The sequence below is a fragment of the Ostrea edulis genome, chromosome 5, assembly GCF_947568905.1.
Source record: "Ostrea edulis chromosome 5, xbOstEdul1.1, whole genome shotgun sequence".
NCBI classification, from domain to species: domain Eukaryota; kingdom Metazoa; phylum Mollusca; class Bivalvia; order Ostreida; family Ostreidae; genus Ostrea; species Ostrea edulis.
This window is the reverse complement of record NC_079168.1, coordinates 29,143,643-29,170,716: the sequence shown is the minus strand read 5'-3', so window position 1 is coordinate 29,170,716 and position 27,074 is coordinate 29,143,643. Positions and strand designations below refer to the sequence as shown.

Here is a 27,074-nt window from a genome sequence, read left to right as displayed (position 1 = left end):
TTGATAGCCTAAGTCAAGCTAGCGGACAATAAGCTAGCGGCCAATAAGGATTTTCCCTAATATTTATCGCTTAGAAAATGTACGTATAACGAACCCGACAAAAAAGTACTCTCAATATACGGCGCCTAGCGCCTAAACTAGGACTTGTGCCACTTAGGTGACCACAGGACATTTTAGGGCATTGACCCCTCTAATAGATTCTGACCCCAAAAGGGTAAGTATAGGCACCGATTTGGGGCACAGCGGCGCCAAACAATACCCTATTTTTACTATCTAACTATATGCGGTAGGGGTCTAGGTACGGCGCCTAGCGCCTAAACTAGGACTTGTGCCACTTAGGTGACCACAGGACATTTTAGGGCATTGACCCCTCTAATAGATTCTGACCCCAAAAGGGTAAGTATAGGCACCGATTTGGGGCACAGCGGCGCCAAACAATACCCTATTTTTACTATCTAACTATATGCGGTAGGGGTCTAGGTACGGCGCCTAGCGCCTAAACTAGGACTTGTGCCACTTAGGTGACCACAGGGCATTTTAGGGCATTGACCCCTCTAATAAATTCTGACCCCAAAAGGGTAAGTATAGGCACCGATTTGGGGCACGGCGGCGCCAAACATACCCTATTTTTACTATCTAACTATATGCGGTAGGGGTCTAGGTACGGCGCCTAGCGCCTAAACTAGGACTTGTGCCACTTAGGTGACCACAGGACATTTTAGGGCATTGACCCCTCTAATAGATTCTGACCCCAAAAGGGTAAGTATAGGCACCGATTTGGGGCACAGCGGCGCCAAACAATACCCTATTTTTACTATCTAACTATATGCGGTAGGGGTCTAGGTACGGCGCCTAGCGCCTAAACTAGGACTTGTGCCACTTAGGTGACCACAGGACATTTTAGGGCATTGACCCCTCTAATAGATTCTGACCCCAAAAGGGTAAGTATAGGCACCGATTTGGGGCACAGCGGCGCCAAACAATACCCTATTTTTACTATCTAACTATATGCGGTAGGGGTCTAGGTACGGCGCCTAGCGCCTAAACTAGGACTTGTGCCACTTAGGTGACCACAGGGCATTTTAGGGCATTGACCCCTCTAATAAATTCTGACCCCAAAAGGGTAAGTATAGGCACCGATTTGGGGCACGGCGGCGCCAAACATACCCTATTTTTACTATCTAACTATATGCGGTAGGGGTCTAGGTACGGCGCCTAGCGCCTAAACTAGGACTTGTGCCACTTAGGTGACCACAGGACATTTTAGGGCATTGACCCCTCTAATAGATTCTGACCCCAAAAGGGTAAGTATAGGCACCGATTTGGGGCACAGCGGCGCCAAACAATACCCTATTTTTACTATCTAACTATATGCGGTAGGGGTCTAGGTACGGCGCCTAGCGCCTAAACTAGGACTTGTGCCACTTAGGTGACCACAGGACATTTTAGGGCATTGACCCCTCTAATAGATTCTGACCCCAAAAGGGTAAGTATAGGCACCGATTTGGGGCACAGCGGCGCCAAACAATACCCTATTTTTACTATCTAACTATATGCGGTAGGGGTCTAGGTACGGCGCCTAGCGCCTAAACTAGGACTTGTGCCACTTAGGTATACTTGACACGTTTCCCTAAATTATTTCATAAATTTTTACACATGTAATATCCCTTCAAATATGAGATATTTTTATTTTTTGAGAAAGTTGACCGGGTCTATAGTGCGAAACTATCCCTTTCACACCGTGCCAAATCTGATGTACATTAATTCGTACGAATATTTGTCGTGTATCAATGAATACTCGATAGACCAGTGTTTGATGTTTGAAATGAAATGGGCCCTGTTTGAGGACCCACATGTTTGGCGCAGACACGTGTCTTTGTTATGACTTACGTAAAAATCATAAATATGTTCAATTATACAATGAGAGAAAAATTAATCAGGTCTAATAATGTAAAATAAATTTGGATTTTTTCAGTAATGCCGTATTAATTCTATGTATAAACACCAAAGTAGTTTTATGCAAAGTACCACGTTTTACAATCACTTTATTAGCATGACCAGGGGTGGATCCAGAAATTGGGGTTAGAAGGCGCAACTTCATGATGCAGGGGTCGGGGGGGGGGGGGGGTGCACCTTGAGACCCCCAGTGGGTCCAGGGCTAAGCCCTGGTGGAGGCTCCCGGAACCTCCTAGATTTTACGGATTTTACAGATTTTATTGGGCTTCAAATATGTCTTCTATGTGGAAATGTTTACTATTTTCTGTCATTTTTGATATCAACAAAATGACGCAAATTTTAAGGGGTTTTGGAAAAAATGTAAGTTCTCCCAATAAAAGTAATTCAATAAATCAAAAGATTTTGTCATTTATTGCTCTGAGAGAGGAATGAATTATTGCTTTTTTTATCGTTTATATTTTTCTAAACAAGAGACCACGATTTACCTTAAATCCGCCACTAATGACCCCCTCCCCAACGTACTAGATTTTTATTTCTAAATCATTGGAGGATGTTCTATTTCAGAACGGAATTGTTTAAATTCTTGATACTCCATTTGAAAATTTAGCAGAACGTAGTATTCATCATTCCACGGAATTTTGTGACATGTGCACTTCCAGCATATGTAGATATTGATATAAAAATAACAGATTTATATGAAGTAAACCTAATTATAAGTAAATTTTGAAAGATGATGGACATAATGTATTTAGATATGTATTTAGGAATTTCATCGCACAATATTCGTTTTTTTTTTCAATACTGCTGTTCTATGGAGCGCCAAATTAACATACACTCAAATAATTGAAGATATCTTATTCAATTATTGCTCTCTTTAATTGAATTAATGCGCGCATTAAATCAATTATTGCTTTCATCAAATGAATTAATGCACGCTTCAATTCAATTATTGCTCTCCTCAAATGAATTAATGCGCGCATCCATTGAATTAATGAGAGCAATAATTGATTTAATGTGCACATTAATTCAATTATTTCTCTCTTCAATTCAATTGATGCGCGCATCAATGCAATTGAATTAATAAGAGCAATAATGGAATTCAATTATTGTTCTCTTCAATTCAATTGATGAGGGCATCAATTTCGTAGAAATATTGCTCGCAATAATTAATTTAGAGCTCGATATAAATAATTTGATGATCTCTTTAATTCAATTGAAGATATCTTTAATTATTTACAATGCTTTTGTACAAGGAATTAATGCGCGCATCAATTCTTTAAAAGAGAGCAACGATTCAATTAAAGAGATCATTAATTCAATTTTGGATATGTTGAGTTGAAGATATCTTTAATTATATAGTTGCTCTCTCTAAAAGAATTATTGCTCTCTTCAAATAAATTAAAGATATTAATTCAATTGAAGAGAGCCATATTAGAATTAATGCGCGCATTAAATCAATTATTGCTCTTATCAAATGATTTAATGCGCACAATATATCAATTATTGCTCTCTTCAATGAAATTGTAGCGCATCAATTCAATTGTCGATAGCATTAATTCATTTGAAGAGATCATTAATTAAATCAAAGTGCGCATCAATTCAGCTGAAGAATTATTGCTATCATCAATTCAATTAATGCGAGCAATAATTCAGAATTGAAGATATCATTAATTATTTGAAGAGATCTTTTAATTAAATTGTTGCGCGCATCAAATGAATTGATGATATCTTCAAATAATTGAAGATATCTTCCATTATTTCAGTTTATGTTAATATGGCGCTCCATACTGTTCAGACCTATCAATATCAAAAGAGTAGTGTGACTCATGTCATATTAATAAATGTTATATCAGCAAAACTATGCCAGTAAACACGCTCAAAATCAACGTTATTTTCTATAAAGGATACTGACACAAATATTTGCAAGGTTTGAAAATTTAGGAAATTGTAAAACATTTATTTCAATTTCAAAACATTATTGTATGTCACTTTGCAATTATTAAGAGATAAGTATATTTTAATAAAAGTAAATGAAAAGTTAACCAGAGGATTCTTAAGAGCTACTTACTCAGACCTACATTTTTGCAGTTACTCCCCTTACACCGGAAGTTGGTGGCGCGCTTACCATTGCGGTCCTAAATAGTAAAGCTTACGTTACCAAATTCTTCATTATGCTTAGTTTTAACAGGTTGTATTATATCTATGATAAAAACAAGGTTTACTTTCTCCATTTTTATGGAGAAAACTTTTGAAAATGTGCACTTCGTATCACTCAATCACTGCCACGCAGGAGCGTAACTTCAATTGATGATGATGATGATGACGATGATGATAATTATATATATATATATATATATATATATATATATATATATATATATATATATATATATTCTACATGGCATCAAGATGATAGAAAATTATAGGAACATGTCTGAATTACTTCAGTGTACATTTCAGATATGATAGATTATTTTTGTTGGCTTTCATATGAAACTGGAGAAGGGTCCATTAACCCCTTACGTGGCAGATACGCAATTTTACGCATCTCTGATAGAGTATGTGGAAGATTTATTTAAAGTCTAAAATTAAGGGTTCTCGGAGATGGTCCCCCGAAACACCCCTCCCGCACCTAACCCTCGCCACCTTCGGCGCTTCAGTGAAACTTTCGGTTCTACACATTTTAACAGTCCTAGCTACGACTCGGCTGAAGTTAGCAGCCACAAACCAGCATCCAATAAGACCATAAAAGCTATCAGCCAATAAGAAAGTTCAACAAAGTACTTCGAGTACTCAGACGGAATACTAAAAGGTAACACATCATAAATCAGAATTGATAATTTTTCAAACAATTAATTAACAAATTTTTAATTACCAAGTTTCATACTTGAAGGCTATTGAGCTCACCTGAAAGTTCCTGACGTTACATCACATGAACGTTAATAAGAAAATAATGATTGAAGAGTCCACAAAAGGAGTATGCAGACAAGGAAGTGGACCCCTACGACTATCATTTTTCGCCCTCGGTTTGGGGTTGTAGGGGTACCTCCTGGGGCCACCAAACGGTGAGACCACTTAAGACCTCTCTAATAAATGACTATATGGTGTTGGAATAAAACAAAAATGACAAAAGACTAGAGAACAATGAAGTCAAACATATAGAACCTTTAAAAGGGGTCACATAGGCCTCTGAGGGTAAATAATCTCACCTTAAAGTTCCTAGTTTTACTTTATGTAGGGTCTTAATGATGGCTAATAACAACTTAATCTTTGAAGAGTCCACAAAAAGATTATGCAGACAAGAAAGGGGACCCCTCCCCTAGGCTATTATCTTCCACCCTCAGTTTGGGGCGGTAGGGGTACCACCTTGGTCCTACCAGGAGCAGGGCCCCTATTCAGACTTCCCTAATAATTGAATATTGGGCGATTAAAGAATAGAAAGCTGATAGACGGGTAGAAAACAACAGTCAAACATATAGAACGCTTAAAAGGGTCACATAGGGTATAAAGTACAATTGAGCTCACCTGAAAGTTCCTAATTTTACGTCATGTAGGGTCATAATGAAGGTTAATAACAACTTAATGTTTGAAGAGTCCGCTAAAAGGGTATACAGGCAAGAAAAGGGACCCCCTGGGGTAACATTTTCCGCCCTCAATTTGGGGCTGTTGGGGTCGCACCATGTGCCTTCCGAGTCTCGGTCCATTTTCAGACCTCTTTAATCATTGACTGTGGTGTACTTTATCGACGCCAAACTCCAGGCCATGGACGTATATCTATGGGTGATTGCAAAGTTGTAGTTTCCATGCAGTGCGCTGGTCCGCCGCATAATCCAGGAATTGAAACTTAATTGTACAGATTCTACATGTAGTAACAAAGAAAGAGATCGAAGGGTATATCGAATAATGAAACTGTTGGCATGTATTCTATATACACTGAATTTACATTTGTTTAAAACAAGTAAAGAATTACCCATAATTCTCAATAAAACCAATTAAATAAAGACTAAGAGGAATACATTCTCAAAAATGAAATATGAACAACCAGAAACTTCTTTAGGTCATAGAGATAATTTCCATAAAAATTATTGAAATAATGTATATTTGGAGCCTCCGTGCCCCAAAATGGTGCCTCTATTAACCTTTTGAGGTAAGTTCCTATTAAAAAGGCCAATACCCTGAATGCCCTGTGGTCATCTGAGTGGCACAAGTCCTAGTTTGGGCGCTAGGCTCCCAACTTAAAGCTCTATCGTATTGTTTGAAAGTGCACAATAACTTGTTTCAATCCCTCATATCTAGTAAATGGAATCTGAATTGAGTAATCATTTGTGATACTCTGGTAGCTGATAAATTGCCTTTTGTATCTAATAAATCATGTACATGTATTTTATGAAACCCTTTGTCATATCTTGTGGAATCTTTGTGAGAATGTCAACAAATCAACTGAATATGAACGATACAACACTGGCATCCTCATTGCATTTCACAAGCTAACATGCAGAACACAATGCTTTTTCCATACAATGTCATATTTATTATCAAAATGAATACTCATTGTATCTGAAATACACGAGGAAATTTAATGAAGAACTTAATAATATTAAATGATACAGTTTTTCTCCTTTACGCCATTCGAGTAAATTTTGACTTAGTTAATTAACTACCTTAGCAATACAACGACGTCAAAATGACGTTACAATGTAAATGCATTCATTTCATTGCTATATTTAGAAGCCCGTAGAAAGAAAGCGCGTAGAGGAAATTGGATAAAATTAATTGTTTTAGAAAGCAGATTTTGAAGCCTTTTGACCCCCAAAAGATTTTAAATTTTGGAAACAGGGCCATTTTTCATGATTTCTGGCTTTAGTTTTTATAAGTTGCTATATCCACTGTAAACTTGGTTTGGGAATTTTGATAGAAATAAACTTTTCACCATTGTAATTTATCCTATGGGAGAAATATATCTTTTTGACCATTGGGTTATTTCTTACTAAATAGCTGTAAGCCTGTTATCAAAATTAAGCTTTATTATACCTCGAACTGTGAATGGTTCTCTTCTCTATTGTAATCCAGTATGACTACAGAAAGTATCTTCAGTATTAATTATAGAGCCAATCCAAACAGATTTGGTTTTGGAAACATTGGGTTTTAAACCTGAAAATTTAGAAAATTGAAATAGTAGATCAAGAGCACTTTTTAGACTTTTTTCTAATCCATCCAAAAATAAAACTGTGTCATTTGCATATTGTATTAAACAAATTCTTTCTTTATTTTAATGCCCCTGATATTTTTGTTTTGTAGTATCATATGGCCTAAATTTCGACACAAAGGTTGAATAAATAAGGAGATATTGGATCACCTTGACGACAACCGCTGCCAATTTTAAAGAATTATGAAAAAACACCGTTTTGAATAACACATAATTTACCTTTATTGTATAACACTGATACCCATTTGATAAGATCACGGTCAAAATTTTAAAAACAATATGGTTTTGTACATAAAAAAAATATATTTACGGTGCCTTTGCTTACCCTTTTCAGGTCAGATCATATTAGGGAGTTGAATACCTAAATTGGGCTGTAATCACATGTGTGGCACAAGTCCAAGTTTAGGCGGTTCATCTAGGCACCCTAACTAAACATCTATTGCATAGAGTCATATAGTGCAAATAGGATATATTTGGCGTCTCCCTACCCCAAAATGGTGCCAATACTTACCCTTTTGAGGCCAGATCCTATTAGAGGGGTCAAAGCCCTAAAACACCCTGTGGTCACTTGAGTGGCACAAGTCCTAGTCCTAGATCCCTATCGCATATAGTTAAATAGTAAAAATAGGGTATATTTGGCGCCGCCGTGCCCCAAATCGGTGCCTATACTTACCCTTTTGGGGTCAGAATCTATTAGAGGGGTCAATACCCTAAAATGCCCTGTGGTCACCTAAGTGGCACAAGTCCTAGTTTAGGCGCTAGGCGCCGTACCTAGACCCCTACCGCATATAGTTAGATAGTAAAAATAGGGTATATTTGGCGCCGCCGTGCCCCAAATCGGTGCCTATACTTACCCTTTTGGGGTCAGAATCTATTAAAGGGGTCAATGCCCTAAAACACCCTGTGGTCACTTGAGTGGCACAAGTCCTAGTCCTAGATCCCTATCGCATATAGTTAAATAGTAAAAATAGGGTATATTTGGCGCCGCCGTGCCCCAAATCGGTGCCTATACTTACCCTTTTGGGGTCAGAATCTATTAGAGGGGTCAATACCCTAAAATGCCCTGTGGTCACCTAAGTGGCACAAGTCCTAGTTTAGGCGCTAGGCGCCGTACCTAGACCCCTACCGCATATAGTTAGATAGTAAAAATAGGGTATATTTGGCGCCGCCGTGCCCCAAATCGGTGCCTATACTTACCCTTTTGGGGTCAGAATCTATTAAAGGGGTCAATGCCCTAAAATGCCCTGTGGTCACCTAAGTGGCACAAGTCCTAGTTTAGGCGCTAGGCGCCGTACCTAGACCCCTACCGCATATAGTTAGATAGGGTATATTTGGCGCCGCCGTGCCCCAAATCGGTGCCTATACTTACCCTTTTGGGGTCAGAATCTATTAAAGGGGTCAATGCCCTAAAATGCCCTGTGGTCACCTAAGTGGCACAAGTCCTAGTTTAGGCGCTAGGCGCCGTACCTAGAATCCTACCGCATATAGTTAGATAGGGTATATTTGGCGCCGCCGTGCCCCAAATCGGTGCCTATACTTACCCTTTTGGGGTCAGAATCTATTAAAGGGGTCAATACCCTAAAATGCTCTGTGGTCACCTAAGTGGCACAAGTCCTAGTTTAGGCGCTAGGCGCCGTACCTAGACCCCTACCGCATATAGTTAGATAGTAAAAATAGGGTATATTTGGCGCCGCCGTGCCCCAAATCGGTGCCTATACTTACCCTTTTGAATTCAGAATCTATTAAAGGGGTCAATGCCCTAAAATGCTCTGTGTTCACCTAAGTGGCACAAGTCCTAGTTTAGGCGCTAGGCGCCGTACCTAGACCCCTACCGCATATAGTTAGATAGGGTATATTTGGCGCCGCCGTGCCCCAAATCGGTGCCTATACTTACCCTTTTGGGGTCAGAATCTATTAAAGGGGTCAATGCCCTAAAATGCCCTGTGGTCACCTAAGTTGCACAAGTCCTAGTTTAGGCGCTAGGCGCCGTACCTAGACCCCTACCGCATATAGTTAGATAGTAAAAATAGGGTATATTTGGCGCCGCCGTGCCCCAAATCGGTGCCTATACTTACCCTTTTGGGGTCAGAATCTATTAGAGGGGTCAATGCCCTAAAATGTCCTGTGGTCACCTAAGTGGCACAAGTCCTAGTTTAGGCGCTAGGCGCCGTACCGAGACCCCTACCGCATATAGTTAGATAGTAAAAATAGGTTATAATTGGCGCCGACGTGCCCCAAATCGGTGCCTATACTTACCCTTTTGGGGTCAGAATCTATTAGAGGGGTCAATGCCCTAAAATGTCCTGTGGTCACCTGAGTGACACATGCCCTAGTTTAGGCGCTAGGCGCCGTATATTGAGAGTACTTTTTTGTCGGGTTCGTTATACGTACATTTTCTAAGCGATAAATATTAGGAAAAATCCTTATTGGCCGCTAGCTTATTGTCCGCTAGCTTGACTTTAGTTGATTGATAGATAAAACCGGATGTAAATAGTAACAAACGAAAATTCAAACCCAAACGTTCTAGTCTTGTTTCCGAACTAAAAAAGAATGTGTATTATATTCAGAAACCAATATTGATATCGATGTTATTTTACAAAAAACCTGACTTTACACATTCCTGTAATTATTTGTTTTAAATATCCGGTTTTATTCAATTTAGTCACAGAGGTATTAACATAACGTACGAGTTAACCAAAGCGCTGTTTCACGGAAAATGAAAGTGAAAATAAAGGGTATGAAACGTTTGATTTGAATATAACAAATGTTTGAATTAAAATGTATTTAGAATACGTGTATTTTAGAGTAAGATACGTTTAGACCATGTTGACAATTAAATGAGCTCATTAAATTACGAGATTAGTATTTTACATGTGAACTTTTATTCTTTTCATGCTTTTGGGAATTTCCTCTCTTCTTACAGGGTAAGTAGTGCACTAAACAGCAGAGTATGTTCATAATATCATATATAAAGAAGCTTCTGTTAAACGTTACAATCATTAGGCCTATAGCATGTTTTTTTCCTTGTTTATTTCTCCCATCAGATCTTCATTTAAAATTGAGTTACTTCCCTTCACGATATCTAGATCCAATTTAGGGAAGTGAACATGAAAAATAAATATTTTGTTGCGCAGCATACTTAGAAGGCCTTCTAAAACTAAACAGCGTGGCTAGAAACTGGTTTATTTATCTCTCTTACGAGCTTCCATCAATAAAAACATGTGTCTATTATTTCCCAGCATGCATCTGTTTTATGACGTAGTTGGGACATAAGATGCTGGAGAGAGAACCTCGGTCACAAATGTTACAGAGTTAGTGCACCAAAATGAAAAAAGATGCCTGAATGTCAAGCCAGATTTTGCACTGTAAGGAGAGGACAGGGATTTCACACATTTTCTATCCCTGATCCTAAGCGAGATTATAATTTGTGCAAAAGATGGATTCACAATTTAGGAAATAACAATTTAAACATAAAGACTTTTGTTTTCGCCTATCACAAAGTTGTCTGTGAAAAACACTTTGAAGAGGATTGTTTTGAAGATGATGTTGAGGTAGGATTTTCTGTTGAATTTACCATGGAATTTATTAGGATTTGCATATTTGATAAACATGATAAATAAAGTGTTTGATGTAATTTTAAAAGACATCTAATAAATATCATTTCATTATTGTATATTATTCTTTGAAGGCACGCTTGATGAACTTCAAGCCAAGGAAGAAACTTAAAAGGGGAGCAGTTCCTACAATATTTTTAGACTCCAAAATTCCAAAGAAAAGAGAAGCAAGTGAAAGGAGAAAGAAAGAGAAAGAAAAATTAGAAGTGAGTAGATCAAACTATGCAGTTAGTTGTTTGATTGTATATTGTTTAACGTCCCTCTTGAGAATTTTCATTCTTATGCACATGTCACCATTGCCGGTGAAAGGCTGCAAAATTCTGCCCTATACACAATGTACTTGGTGCTTACAGCCATTGAGCAGGGCGGGATCTTTATCATCCCACACCTGCTGACATGACATGTCAGTTTTTGCGTTCTCATCTGAAGGACCACCCCATTTAGTCGCCTCTTACAACAAGCAAGCTGGGTACTGAGGATGTATTCTAACCCAGATCCTCATGGGCCCAATGTAGTTTGTTGAATCGGTAAGATTCATAATATTGAAACTGTATATTATATAAAAAACTTTAAAATCATTTATTTCAGCTGCTTGAAAATATTCTTGGTAATGCTGGGAATGTGGAGGAGCCAAGTTGTTCCAATGAACATGATGAAGTTGTGGAACAGAAAAGAAAAGGAGGAATAGTTAAGAAAGGAAAAAGGGGAAAATCAAAAAAGATAAAGGTGAGATATTTTATATGCTGAATGCATATATTTGTATTTTTATCAATTTGGTAATGTGGATGAAAACATTGCCATTGTTTTCACAGAATAATTCATCGACAAATTGAATGTATTGTAGACTGCAAAGAGCACTGAGGATGTCGGGATTCAATGTGATTATGATGATGTCAGAGCTAAAAACAATGTTAGCACTCAATGTGACTTTAGAAGTGAACACCCTATGATCAGTGCAGAATTTTGTGTTAACTGTGAATGCAGACGAAACCCTGATCTAGCAATATCAGACCACAGATATTCTAAATCACGTCAGAACAGTATTCCATAAACATCAGCCACAGTCCTGTCTTCCACACCTGTCAAATCTTCACTGCACTTAGTGCCTCTCATTTGAATTGGATGAATTATCACTTTAGTGTTGAGTCAGTTGGAGACCAAGCTGAGCAGGGTTTCACAAACATTCCCTCAGATGAGTCTAACAATTATATCAACTCTATCAAGTGAGGAAGAGCAAGAAGCCAGTCCTACAGATGATGCAAAATTTATTTAGTCATGTGTCAAAACCTTATTAAGGTCTTCCGTAACAACGGAAGACCTACTGATTGTGCTGGTTAAGATTATTCTTATTATTCTTTTTTTTTTTTTTTTTCCTAGACGCTAACTTTGAAGCTTCATATCTCGCTCATTTCTGCATGGATTTTGCTCAAATTTTCAGGGTTTATAAACTTTACAGAACAATTTTAAAATAATGTACAACATTTCAGAAATTCCCTTCTGTTCACAAGTTATTCCCCTTTGAATGAAATTTTAGGGGCTTTGGTTTCCAGACAAAGGCTCCGAGACTGTATAAGCTTGAGCAGAAAATGCATTGAAAATGAAAAGTAGGAGCATTGTAGTTGTGCACATCGTTTTTTGTTTTTTGATTACAGCGTTCGAAATGGTGGTTGTAAGGGTTAAAAAATTAGGACACCTAAAGGAGCAAAAAATTACACATATTTTCCTTTGTATCTTTTAAACTAAAAATATTTTGTTAAGACATGTAGAGCAAAAGTTGTGCAAAATGTTAAGAGCTTTCTTTTGATATCCCTTAAAAGGGGCTGGCCCCATCAATTAGGAATCTGGGGATCTTCAAAGTTTTCGCTTTATAACTCAAAAACGGTAAATATTTCGATATGGCTTTCGCTGGAAAAGTTGTTCCTTAACATCTTATTGATCTCATAAACATAATATTTTGCTCGAGTATTGTGTTATATATGAGTAAAATGCTTGACCCGCAAACAGGTAACCGTATCATTAGGTAGGTGAAGGGGGAAAAATACGTGTATAACTTACTTCGGCACATGCCCCTGGCGTGAAATTCATACGTGACTTCTGTGCGCACTGTGTACATAATATACCTACATGTATTTACGCAGATAGATATTAAAGTTTAATAAAAATATTCAAGATTTGAGAGCAATTTATTTGATTTGTATGTATAAATAATTCAAACTCGATGAATTATTCTCTTCAATCTGAATATTATGCTATCATAATTTTGTTGTATGATAAAATATTGGTAACAGCTATAAACCTTTATTTTATGTCCTGAGCCATGAATTTCATAAATTTAAATAGTAATTATTTGTTCATTATTGGGACTGAAAAGTTAAATGCTGAAAGAATTTAATCCCACATACACGCGCGCCTCAAAAGACTGATTCGTGGAATGAGATCATACACGCATGTACTTAAGTAGTATAAATTTATTAAACATATTACGATAAAAATTTATAGTACACCTTTATAGCTTCATTTCAATGATATATATTAAATTCTCAAACTATTTCATAAGTACATACGAGAAGTCAGAATCGCCAGCGTAGCCAAACTACTTATATCGTTACAGTACTTATCTTCCTGTCACAGTACAGTTGATTATTTTCTTTCTAAAAACTTATTAACTTGTATTCGTCTTTTGTAAAATCACTGGATAAGTATTTCAAATAATTTTTCCCGGGGTGATGTTACGTATAACATATCAAGAGGAAAAGAAGGCGAAAGTTAGATCCCACACACACATACTCATGTACGGTTCCTGTATTTTCATGTTAACTAGGCTGCATTAGGACCTGACCTAAGGACATATGGTCAAGTTTAAGGTTTTTATGTCACACAGCTCCGACGGAAGACCTCTCGTTGCTTTGCAACGAGCTTGGCTCTAGTTTTGTATATTAGTGTGCCAGGTTTACAAACAACCTATTGCTACCAACATGACAAAGCATCATTTTAATGGAACAGGATTGTCTGTGATTTTTAATTGCATGAATAGCCCTGAATTTATATAGAAATCACAACCTTTTGTAGGCAAACAACCAACTGGCAACATAATGTCATCAGCAGCTACATATTTTAGTGGATTGACTTTCTATGATCAATGCAGACTTTCTTTGGCATTTCAAAGTTTACAAAGTACATGAAATTGAATATACATATGTTATAACATCAAGAAAAACATTTTTTTATTTCAGGCTCAGCAAAGCATTACTGCTACTAGTCTGAAATATCTGATGTAATTTTGTTTTCCTGGCTTTTTTTATGATTTTGATATTTACCGTGCCACGAAAGTTTTCCTGGCACAGTAAATATCAAAATCATAAAAAAGCCAGGAAAATGTAAGATATTTCGGACTATACTGCTACCTGTCATTGATATATACTGCGGAGAGCAACAAAATTATGTTCTTATGAAGTGGAGAGGAAATTCGATGGTAATTTGTGAAGCTGGTAGATGTGATTCGCCAGGATTCAATGCCAAGTATTGTACATATACTGTTATGGAAGGCTTGACTTCAGCAGTATTAAGTTTTAATGTTGTTCAAGTGGATGAAACAAAGTCTTCAAAGTTTATCTACAATGGAGTTGGAAGGATTCAAAAGATACTAGTCAAAGTTACAGCAATCAAATATTTCTGTAAAAGCTTTAGCAACATGGACATGTACAAATAAGAGGTTATCTCAAAAAGGAACACCCCGGTAGTATAGCATAAATTTTAGCAAAAAGCATATGTAAAAATCTTCTGGCCGCATCTAAAAAGAAAGGATGTGAAGATTTAGCTCCTTGGATAAAGCCTATAAACAATCATATGAGGTAATGTACTAGCCATTGCAGAGGAGACCGTGATTTGCTTGTTGAAATGTGGAGGTCTTTAGAACATCACATAACAATTATAAAACGTAGTCACCCTAAACTTGCCATAGAGGAAGCCAGAAAGGAAACGATGGCTAAAGAAGGGCAGCAAGGCACATAAAGCCCTATTATCTGGTATTATTCACAAAAGACTTCTAAATGATATAAATTCGTCAGTTGAATATGTTTTGTGACACTGGTGAACTTGAAGTTTGTCACTCGATGCTGAAGTATAGTCCAAAATGTCATGAATTGAAATATGTACAGATGGTTACCATAGTTACTTGTACACAGCTGACCACTATTAACCATAACTACAATACAAGATAGATGTATTTTATTGACCAATCAAGGGGCCCGGAAGGTGTTGCTGACAAAAAAAAGTATACTTCAAACATTATTTCGCACAAAAACTATTATATAATCATAACCAGGCATCATTGTCTGTAGTGTTGATGATGAAATATGTTTGTACTTGTGTGTAAAAGTAGATGTTAATACATGTACATATTGCACCCATGCATTTAAATGTTCTTTTACATGATAAACTTCCAAAAACCTGCATGCACATGAAAATACATATGTTTATACATTGGTTCTTATGCTGTTTTAAAAAATAAATTTTCAAAACAAACATAAAACTTCTTTTAGTTCTTTACTTTCATTATTCAAGATCCATATTAGTTTCTCAGTAGACATTAAAACGGAGAAATTTGAAGTGGTCTCCTTTAATTGTAACCTCTCATTGTTATATTTTGAACTATATTTTGAACAAACAAAAAAGAAATGATGTTCGTCTTCAACCTCCTGCATATCACATGGGAACTCTTAACTACGGGGAAAGTCCTGTAGATCTTGACATGAAAAGTCCTGTTACAGTAGATTTTCCCATGGAAAGTCCTGTAGATCTTCACATGGAAAGTCCTGTAGATCTTCCCTTTTCTGGAAAGATCAACAAACGGAGGATGATGGTCAACCAAAATTTTACAGAGCCTTTTCTTGATTTACGGGAAGGTGAACTGCTAAGAGACTTTCTGAAGAAAAAGATTATGGATCCAAAACTCTCCCACAAAATATCGTTAAACTTCAGCTCCCTCAACCTCTGAACTTATAGAAGCACATATTTCAAAATCAATTAAGATGCATAATATATTTGGATATAATCAACAAGATCAAGGTTACTGCATGTTTATATAATCCGACTCACATTTATATTGTTCAAACTTGTGACAGGGCTTGAAACTAACTTTTTATGTCGCCGGTCCTCAGTACCCCCTTGCTTGTTGTAAGAGGTGACTGAATGGGTTGGTCTTTCGGATCAGACCGTAAACACAGAGGCCCCATGTCACACCAGATGTGGCACGATAAGTATCCCTCCCTGTTCAAAGGCTGTAAATGCTGAACATAAACCTAAATTTTGCAGCCCTTCACCAGCAATTATATAGTGACATCTCCGTAAGAGTGAAAAATTCTCGAGTGGGATGTTAAACAATATACAATCAATCCTGTATATATAAGCAAAGAAAACTTTGATCCCCTATCGTGGCCTCACCCTACCCCAGGGCACCAAGATTTGAACAAATTTGAATATACTCGATTTCAAGAAGCTTTCATCTAAATTTCCACTTTTCTTACCCAGCATGATGGCGTCTTGAGAAAATAATGCTGGTTAGCTAATGATCTGTGATGTGTTCATTTTTTATAAAGAAGATTTTAAAACTTTTTCCTATACATTTGCCTGTAAATCCATTTTATGTTAAGCTAATCTTGTAGTTAATTAACTAATGATCTATTGCATGTGTATGTTCATTTTATATAAAGATGATCTTGTAGTTAGCTAATGATCTATGATGTGTTCAGTCCATTTTATAAAGATTATCTTGTAGTTGGACTGGTGTTGCCACATGGAGATGGTTGGCTAATGATGAAAATTGTGGAATATGTCGGATGGCGTTTGATGGATGCTGTCCTGACTGCAAACTGCCAGGAGATGATTGTCCACTAGGTAAATTTAAATTCCGGGAGATGATTGTCCACTAGGTAAATTTAAATTCTAGGGAGATGATTGTCCACTAGGTAAATTTAAATTCTAGGGAGATGATTGTCCACTAGGTAAATTTAAATTCCAGAAAGATGATTGTCCACTAGGTAAATTTAAATTCCAGAAAGATGATTGTCCACTAGGTAAATTTAAATTCCAGGAGATGATTTTCCATTAAGTAAATTTAAAATTCCGAGAGATGGTTGTCCACGAGGTAAATTTAAATCCTGGGAAATGATTGTCCACTAGGTAAATTTTTAAATTCTTTGTAAGCCAAGCATATTTTTTCCAATCTTAACAAGCCAAGCATCTTTTCTTCAATCTTTGCAAGTCAAGCATCTTTTCTTCAATCTTTCCAAGCCAGAAAGATTTGTATAATGTAGTTCAATTGGCCCACTGCTTAACAGATTTTGCGTGAAAACTTTACATTTTTGACAATTTTCAAGTTTTGTTTTCTTTAATTTACGTACCTTTGAGATTTTGTCTCTATATTTAGACATCACCCACTGTAGCTAGGTGAAGTACCACAAATTTAGACCCATCTTCAGTGCTAAAAGTGCAGCGGGAGTTTCTTTAACATGCCAATGCCTGCTGCAACATAGAACAGGTCTCCATTTTTAAGGTCGATTCAAAAGATCTATGGCTTGTATAAATGTCAAATATTTGACAAAGATGTAATCTTTACCTAGTGTGTTTACATCGTAGCGGGGCTCATACACTCGATGTATTTCATCAATCTAATTATGATTAGTGTAGCGATAGTAGATGAGCGGATCATAGGATCTAATTTTAATTAGATTGTGTATTTCATATACGTGTATCAGACTGATTGTTATATCATCAAACTTGAACTTAGTAGAATGTCATAGTGTGATGTGACCTTTGTACTTTGGCATAGTTATCAGTCTTTAACAATCACATTTCAGCATAGTTATCAGTCTTTAGCAATCACATTTCAGCATAGTTATCAGTCTTAAGCAATCACATATCAGCCTTTAACCATCACATTTCAACAAAAAATCATATAACACTTTAAATTGTTAATATGCTTAATCTATGAAGAAGAAAATTGCACATCTTCTTAGGTTATCGATGTAGCCCATGGACCTCATGGTACATGTCAGACAACTGATATCCTGTTGTTGTTTTTTCAGTGTGGGGAGAGTGTTCCCATTGTTTCCACATCCACTGTATTGTCAAATGGCTGAACTCCCAGCAGGTGAATCAACTCTGTCCAATGTGTCGCCAGGATTGGAAATTTAAAAGTGACACTGAAGCTGCAGGGACATGACAATGCCCCAGGACTGGGCCAAGGAGAACTCTTCTTACAAGAAGACTGAAAAGTGATATTTCTCCCTTCAAATCTTCAAGTGCAGCAAGATTTCATTGATACTTTCATTGATACTTATCCTGCAACAATTTAGTGAGACTGACATGTTTATAATTAACACATACAGTGTATGCTGAAAAATTTAGTTTTATTGCATCTAATATCAGAGACATTGTTATTTTGATTCTTGAAAATATAAACAAGGTAACAGAATGTATTTCAAGAGAGATAAGTCTTGTTATCTCTGTATGACAATATGTATAGCTGTACCAGATGTCAGCTGTATTTAGTCTTTCCAATTTTCTTTCTTATTCTGTAAAACTACCACTGGAACATTATGTTTCTGATGACTTGAACTGCACAGAATATTCTTAAAAGAGGGGATTCAAAGTCTGTCAAAAAAGAAACCTTTACTAGGGATTTAAGGTAGTAACTGAACTTTACTGGTCCAGACTAGTTCACGGTTAGTGAAGGAAGTGATCTACTTCCTAAGCATATAGATAAAAAACTACAGTAGGATAATGAAACATCGTACATTGTAGTACATGTGTGAACCCTGACGATTTGTCATGCTGCTAACCTGTAGTTTGCTGGTCAAAAGAAATTGTACTGGTTTACTGTTTCCAGAACTAGTGTTCGGAATCGAAATTGTATTTTTGAGATGTCAAAATTAAAGCCATTTAATAACACAATCTTTTGGCATTAATATAAAGTTTAAGAACTATTGAAATGTATATACTTGCTTCATATCGATTTACTTTGAGGTGCAGATTAAAAAACTTTAGTCTTTCTCAGTTCAATTTACTGAAAATCACTTCACATTTATCAAAATATTCAATTAATTAAACTTTGTGCATGATAGAAATATATCTATTGTAGGAATTTTATTCACTAAGTACAATTAAAAAATTTCAGTAAACTATTTGATACTGAAAAAGTTTATATTTTCCATAAATATTTGATATCTATTAAAAAAAATGTTGTCAAGGGCAATAACTCTTCCTCTTTTGTATGTTTATTAATGATTTCTCAGATATTCACAATTGATAAATACATATCATAAAGCAGTGGTGTTTTGAAATGGATAGAATTAAGATTTTGTCTTTTTAACTAGTTTTTATGTATTTTTTATTATTCTTTTAAACAAGAATTGTGAATTTTATGCTGTTGTAATGTTCTTAACATCAGAAAATTCGCAATTCTCATAAAATTTTTAAATATCAGGGAAACCATTTGTTCACTTAGTATTCGATTCAACACGCTGAAGTAATTGTGCTATAAATGACATTTTAAACCACGATTGTTTATGTTTTATTGAATAGAAAGGTGTCTGGCATATTGATAAATCTTCAGTGTCTGATAAATCACTATTTTATTGACGTCTTCAACTTCACAAAAACTTCTTCCGATTTTTCAACAGATATTTTGCAGGATGATAACAATGCTGCAAAAAGAAAATTGAGAAAAATAAATAAATACATAAAACAAAATTGAAATACGAAAGTTTCATGTCGAAACAACTATCGTTTACAATGAGAGAGCTTGAGCGTAGATATTTCTTTACTGCTGTTATTTTACATACAAACCTTGTAGCTGCTCTTTTGCGTCTCCCAATCTCGTCTCTTCAAATTTTGTGGTTGGCTCAAAGTAATCATCTGACACCCATGGGGAGGGGGTGGAGTGTTGCTGGCTGTTTACGTCCTGTCTCCCTGCAAGTGATTATTGTCATTAAACACATTGTCTAAAATTCAACACTAAATGTATTAAATACAAATTTTATATTTACAAAACATGAAAGAAAAACTTAAATCTATCAAATACACCCCCTCCCCAAATATTGTGACTGTGAACAGGCATCTATATGTATTAAACCCCTCACCCCCCAAAATTAAAATTTAAATCCACATTTATATCCCCTCCAATGGTAACATGAATGAATATGATGCTAAATATGTCAGTAGGACTCACTTTCCAGAGCCTCCTCTATATCACGACACATGGAGAACACATCACTTCCATGTCCCAGAATTCTCTCTCCTGTAAAATATACATCGTAAAATTCAGCTCAGGGCCATAGAAGAGTTCAATATTATACACAGTGATGTTCAGAATTCTCTCTCCTGTAAAATATACATCGTAAAATTCAGCTCAGGGCCATAGAAGAGTTCAATATTATACACAGTGATGTTCAGAATTCTCTCTCCTGTAAAATATAAATCATAAAATTCAGCTCAGGGTAGAAGAGTTCAATATTATACACAGTGATGTTCAGAATTCTCTCTCCTGTAAAATATACATCGTAAAATTCAGCTCAGGGCCGTAGAAGAGTTCAATATTATACACAGTGACATTCAGAATTCTCTCTCCTGTAAAATATACATCGTAAAATTCAGCTCAGGGCCATAGAAGAGTTCAATATTATACACAGTGATGTTCAGAATTCTCTCTCCTGTAAAATATACATCGTAAAATTCAGCTCAGGGCCATAGAAGAGTTCAGTATTATACACAGTGATGTTCAGAATTCTCTCTCCTGTAAAATATACATCGTAAAATTCAGCTCAGGGCCATAGAAGAGTTCAATATTATACACAGTGATGTTCAGAATTCTCTCTCCTGTAAAATATACATCGTAAAATTCAGCTCAGGGCCATAGAAGAGTTCAATATTATACACAGTGACATTCAGAATTCTCTCTCCTGTAAAATATACATCGTAAAATTCAGCTCAGGGCCATAGAAGAGTTCAATATTATACACAGTGATGTTCAGAATTCTCTCTCCTGTAAAATATACATCGTAAAATTCAGCTCAGGGCCATAGAAGAGTTCAATATTATACACAGTGATGTTCAGAATTCTCTCTCCTGTAAAATATAAATCATAAAATTCAGCTCAGGGTAGAAGAGTTCAATATTATACACAGTGATGTTCAGAATTCTCTCTCCTGTAAAATATACATCGTAAAATTCAGCTCAGGGCCATAGAAGAGTTCAATATTATACACAGTGATGTTCAAAATTCTCTCTCCTGTAAAATATAAATCATAAAATTCAGCTCAGGGTAGAAGAGTTCAATATTATACACAGTGATGTTCAGAATTCTCTCCCCTGTAAAATATACATTGTAAAATTCAGCTCAGGGTAGAAGAGTTCAATATTATACACAGTGATGTTCAGAATTCTCTCTCCTGTAAAATATACATCGTAAAATTCAGCTCAGGGCCATAGAAGAGTTCAATATTATACACAGTGATGTTCAGAATTCTCTCTCCTGTAAAATATAAATCATAAAATTCAGCTCAGGGTAGAAGAGTTCAATATTATACACAGTGACATTCAGAATTCTCTCCCCTGTAAAATATACATTGTAAAATTCAGCTTGAGGTTGAAAAGTTTGGTGTTAAACACAGTGACAGTTTAAAGGTATTTTGCACTGCTTGCTTTAATGATAAATAAATGTGAGAAAGACACTAAAATGTGAAGTCAATGTGCAGCAATATGTTACTGCACAGTTTCAACTTCTTGTAGTGCACTTAAGGCTTTATGATGACAACAAAACCAAATCTTGATTTTAAATCTGGGATGTTTAATTCTAGGATCTTTTAAATCTAAGATAAATTGGTACCATGTAAAGCTCAAATAAAGTCATATGCATCGTTTAGAACATTGAGGTTTAAATCAGTACCATGTTAATTAAGGTCAAAAACATTCATATATACTCATTACTGTCTAGAACTTTGAGGTTTAGTTAAATTGGTAGCATATTTAGATGAAATCAATTGATCCTTACCATCTAGAACTTTGAGGTTTAGTTAAATTGGTAGCATATTTAGATGAAATCAATTGATCCTTACCGTCTAGAACTTTGAGGTTTGGGAGCATGTCTAGGACGTCCCTGCGGTACATGGAGTTGTGACAGAGAGGATTACTGAGATCCTTCACCGAGTCATGTATCCTCAGCTCCTCCAGCTTATCGAGGGCTGTCAGGCATCTCAAACCGTTTATACTGAAATGTAGCACCTCAAACTGTTTATACTGTAATGTAACATCTCAAACTGTTTATACTGAAATGTAGCATCTCAAACCATTTATACTGTAATGTAACATCTCAAACCATTTATACTGAAATGTAACATCTCAAACCATTTATACTGAAATGTATAGCACCTCAAACCATTTATACTGAAATGTAACATCTCAAACTGTTTATACTGAAATGTAGCACCTCAAATCATTTATACTGTATTGTAGCACCTCAAACCATTTATACTGTAATGTAACATCTCAAACCGTTTATACTGAAATGTAACATCTCAAACTGTTTATACTGAAATGTAGCACCTCAAACCATTTATACTGTAATGTAGCACCTCAAACCATTTATACTGAAATGTAACATCTCAAACTGTTTATACTGAAATGTAGCACCTGAAACCATTTATACTGTAATGTAACATCTCAAACCATTTATACTGAAATGTAACATCTCAAACTGTTTATACTGAAATGTAGCACCTCAAACCATTTATACTGTAATGTAACATCTCAAACCATTTATACTGAAATGTAACATCTCAAACTGTTTATACTGAAATGTAACATCTCAAACCATTTATACTGAAATGTAGCACCTCAAACCATTTATACTGAAATGTAACATCTCAAACTGTTTATACTGAAATGTAGCACCTCAAACCATTTATACTGTAATGTAGCACCTCAAACCATTTATACTGAAATGTAACATCTCAAACCCTCTATACTGAAATGTAACATCTCGAACTGTTTATACTGAAATGTAACCAGTGGAAAGTTGCTTTCTCAAAACTTATTTTAATCAAAAACTCTGCAAAGTGGTACATCCTTGTGCTATATGATCATTTTAAAATTTCTAATGTAATAATGGAGACAGCTAGGATACACATGTATTAATGACAAAGCAATAGTTTGTGTTGTGAAACAAGATGTATTTGTGAAACACTGATGCCCCGGATTACAATAAAGAGGAACCAGGTCAAAGGTTAAGGTCTCAAGGTCAAAGATTTTGGTGTCAATGGAAAAGTCTTGCCACAAGAGATATACATACCAAATATGAAAGCTCTACCTCTTGTAGTGAAAAAGATATGTCCAAGGTTAAAGTTTTTGGTTAAAGTATTTTGCCACAGACAGATGGACAGGCCCAAAACTATATGCCCCTGCATCTTTGATTTTGTGGGCATAAAAAAAAAAAGATAATTCACTCGTAGCAATATGAAAATTAAACCAAATAAAATTTATGGTAAAAGGCACTGTAAAGTCTCTTCATATCTTGTAGGGCTAAATTTTTGTGATTTCAGAGAAAAATTTACATGGCTGGGGCATCATGATAGTTCATTTCTTGTTCCTTAAGAATCTGAATTTGAGGAAATGCCCATACAACACAAATAACAACATATCTCCTTTAAAATTAGTGATTTCACAACAAAATTTTGTACTGTTTTATTTTTAAACCTTAAATATAACGAGGTATTAAAATAAAAATTTAAAATTACCTTCCTATTAAATTTCCTGCCAAATTGACTGATTGGAGGTTTTCGAGGGCTTGCAATCCTTCTGTACAAATACATAGAACATGAAATAAGGAATGGAAAATGAATAATAGTCAAAATTCACTATGTCATATAAAAACTTTAATGAATGTGCAATTCATGGTGTATATAATACTTCTCATTACCAGCTCGTTAGAGTTATCGCGCTTTGATGACTCTTGTGTGTCATCGGTAAGAAAATGCACAAGTCTCGCGAGCAAGTGCGAGATTACTGGGACATAAACAAAACGGTCATAGCACCCCCCTTTTTTTAAGAGTTAAAATACATGGTGTATTTTTAAATAAAATAACCATTGGTCAAACTGCATTTTTCAAATATTCTAACACAATCTTATTAAAAATGTTACATGTTTTTAAACTCCACCACACCTATTTCAAAAATTCTAAACAATGATGTTCTCTGTCCTAAATCCATCAATATTTTGTAATTTTCAAAATAGTTTGAATGCAGTTTGGAAACGCATTAGTTGTGTTAATTAGTGTTATAAACGTCTTAATAAATGCAGTTTGGCATATATATAACTTGTTCTAAAATATGGAAATTGAGGAGGGGGGGGGGGGGGTAGGGGGTGTTCGTGTACGATTACCAAGTCCATGCCATATGAACCTGTCCTAATTGTATGATAAAATAGAATGTCTTCATAGTCTGACAGAATAACTTTAAAAACATATTACTCACATTAAAAGTTTTTGTGTTGGATGTGCATATAGGTTTTTCCCTTCACAGTTCTTTTTGCGATTGATGCTTTATATCGATCAGATTTGGCAGATTTAGTACCTGCACTCCCTCACATAGTTTAATAAGTTCGTCTGTTTTCTTGTAAGAATAATCAATTCCTAAATTTGACTTTAGAATTTTAATCAGTGTTGTGGTTTGCAGTCGGTTATATATAATATATCCAAAACCATAATTTATATTATGTATGCCTAAGTAATGTTTACGTATGTTGTCCCGGTAGCACGACTTTACGCGCCTTTAATTTGAAGAGTTCCACTAATGGAAATGATAAGTATTGAAAGGTGATGTAAATGAAAGGCATATATTTGGTGATAACTAAAAACTTAATAATCATATATTACCTAGGTTTGTAATGCGGTTTCCTGAGAGGTTTAGGACAGCCAGGTTCCCTAATCCTGCAAGTTTGTTGAGCTTGGTCAAATCATTTCTGGACAGATTAAGTCGTTCTAACTGAGTGCATTCACTGACACATCCAAGATCACTCAACCCTGGAAAGATTATGGAGATAATGTGTAACAGAGAAGAGTGCGTGACACAATCTACACCGTCGGCACTGAGACCTGAATCTAGGTCGCCTGGTCAGATGCTAGCAATACTTAACTTTTACATAAATCTGAATTATGAGGACCAATTTAACTGTTTGGGATTATTGATAAATAAGCATATAAAAACCTCGCATGCATTACACAAAATGCTGTGCAGTGGAATGAAAGAAATGAAATTGACTAAGCTATATCAATGCTAGTATCTACAGTCTACCAATTCCTTAAATAGGGCCTAATTTCTTCACATCCCACCCCAAATTAGTAAGTTCAAAATTAAGTCAATCAACTTGATTAAAAATTGCCAAAACACCACCACTGGAAAGGAGAAAATGTACAAATTAAATTGATGGCAGAACTAAGAATCATGCAAACAAAAGCGTATTGTATTGTAGTTATATATTTAGGAGTTCTGTAGTTAATCGCCGAGATTAATATCAGTGCTCCTAACTAATGAGTACTGGATTCGATTCTCAGTCCTGATAGGGCTCTAAATGTCATGTGTCCACTCTCTATAAGGCTGATTAATTAAATCAGGCCAATCGATGACAACAAACTTATATTAAGTTAGTTAGAATAATCTAACTGTGTCTCGGGACAGGCCCTCACTGGATCCGTAGGACATTATCACTTTAACGATAGAACATTTTATCTAATGCAAATATTTTTGTGTGTTGATAAATAACGCAACTGCACTAATAATTCATTCCTGGTCATGAATTAAAGGTATAAAGTATGCAGGTTAAGCACACATTTACCACAATCCCGAAGGTTTAGGGTATGAATACTCTCGATGTCAAATTCTCCACTTCTGGTTTTCAGTAGGGCTTTGGTTATCCTTCCATCTGAAACGATGTGATTTTATGTATAGTCATAATGCACAACACTAGACCTCTAAAAAATATATCTATTTACATGTAATATATATAAACAATATTGATGTGACTTAATATATGATGCACAACACTAGATCTACCCAAAATATATTAATATCAAACAATATACCTTCCATGCTATCCACAATAACATGTCATGTCGTCGCGAGTGTAAACAATGGATTTAATAAGTCGTACTTGGAAGAATTCGTGTACATAATACGTTCTGATTTCATGAGATGAGTCCGACATGGAGTGATCGCTACAAGATTACATCACTTATGGAAGAGGTAGCCCTTTGCTAACTAAAATTTACTTGAGGGAACTACTTGCAATGCGAGGCATGAATTAAAATTGATGACTGAAACAGCTGCTTAAAGACCGGTCAACAGGGGATGCATCCTCCACTAAAGACACCTGATTCCAGTGTGTCCCACAGGGGCTCGGTTGTCAGATATTGAAGTTTTGTATTATTTGTTCCCGAATAATAAATTGAAGTTTTGCATGATTTGTGTCCGAATAATAGATTATAATGTACACATGATACACCTTTTTTTAAAACCTCGAAAAAAGCGGATTTTGGTGGTGGATTTTATTTATATAATCTATTATTCGGACACAACTCATGCAAAACTTCAATTTATTATTCGGGAACAAATAATACAAAACTTCAATATCTGACAACCGAGCCCCTGTGGTGTGTCCAGGTGGGATCAGGTGCCTAGGAGGAGTTAAAATCTATTTTCAATAAAATATCTAAGTATGAAGCAGAAGTGGACGACTATGTTGTGTCTTTATTTCCAGTTCACAGGGATATATCGAATTGACATATGAATAAAAATTATTATTGATTAATAAAACGTCGTCATATCTAAATGTCGCATTGAAGGCCACAACAAGAGATTTATTTCTTCTCACATAGAAGTTTTTTTAAAAATAAATTCTGCTTCATAAGAATATAAAACAGGTCAGCTAACAAAGGAACATATATCAACTCGATATCCCTAAGAACTGGAAACAAAAGACACCAGAATCCTCCACATCTGCTTCGTAATTAGATATTTTATTGAAAATAAATATTAACGACAAACTAACAACTCAACTTTATGACAAACGGGATTATTTCAGCTTCTCCATCGTCAACTTTCCATATTTATGTAGCAATATTCCATTATCACCTGCATATATTGTGTTTATATCTCTCAACTAATTCGATACTCAAGAGCTTGTTCTTGCGTATGATCAGTTTTTAAATCGAGGCAGGCTACTGACGAACACGTTGATGGTGCAGGGG

General features: G+C 35.7%; 3 protein-coding genes across 4 annotated transcripts in view; 2 read left to right on the top strand and 1 right to left on the bottom strand.

The window, feature by feature from the left end:
* The first annotated feature begins 9,879 nt into the window (after nt 1–9,879).
* LOC125649851 (anaphase-promoting complex subunit 11) lies at nt 9,880–19,334 on the top strand. The gene is made up of 3 exons (XM_048877672.2): nt 9,880–10,086; nt 16,553–16,671; nt 17,862–19,334. The coding sequence occupies exons 1-3, from the start codon at nt 10,055–10,057 to the stop codon at nt 17,996–17,998; spliced, it is 288 nt and encodes a 95-aa protein (XP_048733629.2). The 5' UTR covers nt 9,880–10,054; the 3' UTR covers nt 17,999–19,334.
* Nucleotides 10,080–15,307, top strand: LOC125649850 (THAP domain-containing protein 3-like). Its single transcript, XM_048877671.2, has 4 exons — nt 10,080–10,713; nt 10,851–10,982; nt 11,365–11,502; nt 11,621–15,307. The coding sequence occupies exons 1-4, from the start codon at nt 10,498–10,500 to the stop codon at nt 11,825–11,827; spliced, it is 693 nt and encodes a 230-aa protein (XP_048733628.2). The 5' UTR covers nt 10,080–10,497; the 3' UTR covers nt 11,828–15,307.
* Nucleotide 19,335: 1 nt separating the features above from the next.
* The window catches only part of LOC125649849 (leucine-rich repeat-containing protein 61-like), a 9,942-nt gene continuing 2,203 nt past the window's right edge, over nt 19,336–27,074 (bottom strand). The window contains exons 1-8 of one of the 2 annotated variants that reach the window (XM_048877668.2): nt 25,911–25,978; nt 25,664–25,750; nt 24,705–24,851; nt 23,568–23,628; nt 21,891–22,042; nt 20,006–20,074; nt 19,624–19,746; nt 19,336–19,481 (exon numbers count right to left, since the gene is read on the bottom strand). In XM_048877668.2, the coding sequence (XP_048733625.2) occupies nt 19,405–19,481; nt 19,624–19,746; nt 20,006–20,074; nt 21,891–22,042; nt 23,568–23,628; nt 24,705–24,851; nt 25,664–25,750; nt 25,911–25,917 (723 nt within the window). In that variant the 5' untranslated portion in view covers nt 25,918–25,978 and the 3' untranslated portion in view covers nt 19,336–19,404. Of the gene's footprint in view, nt 19,482–19,623; nt 19,747–20,005; nt 20,075–21,890; nt 22,043–23,567; nt 23,629–24,704; nt 24,852–25,663; nt 25,751–25,910; nt 25,979–27,074 lie in introns of those variants that run through there. The other variant, XM_048877669.2, reaches the window with a different exon arrangement.

What these genes read in the sequence shown, in the direction of transcription:
- LOC125649851 (XM_048877672.2), top strand. Translation starts at nt 10,055, where the DNA reads ATGCTTTTGGGAATTTCCTCTCTTCTTACAGG. An exon ending in ATTTCCTCTCTTCTTACAGG is followed by an intron (nt 10,087 to 16,552) that starts GTAAGTAGTGCA and finishes ATTATCTTGTAG; the next exon opens with TTGGACTGGTGTTGCCACAT. An exon ending in AGGAGATGATTGTCCACTAG is followed by an intron (nt 16,672 to 17,861) that starts GTAAATTTAAAT and finishes TTGTTTTTTCAG; the next exon opens with TGTGGGGAGAGTGTTCCCAT.
- LOC125649850 (XM_048877671.2), top strand. Translation starts at nt 10,498, where the DNA reads ATGCCTGAATGTCAAGCCAGATTTTGCACTGTAAGGAGAGGACAGGGA. An exon ending in GTTTTGAAGATGATGTTGAG is followed by an intron (nt 10,714 to 10,850) that starts GTAGGATTTTCT and finishes TATTCTTTGAAG; the next exon opens with GCACGCTTGATGAACTTCAA. An exon ending in AAGAGAAAGAAAAATTAGAA is followed by an intron (nt 10,983 to 11,364) that starts GTGAGTAGATCA and finishes CATTTATTTCAG; the next exon opens with CTGCTTGAAAATATTCTTGG.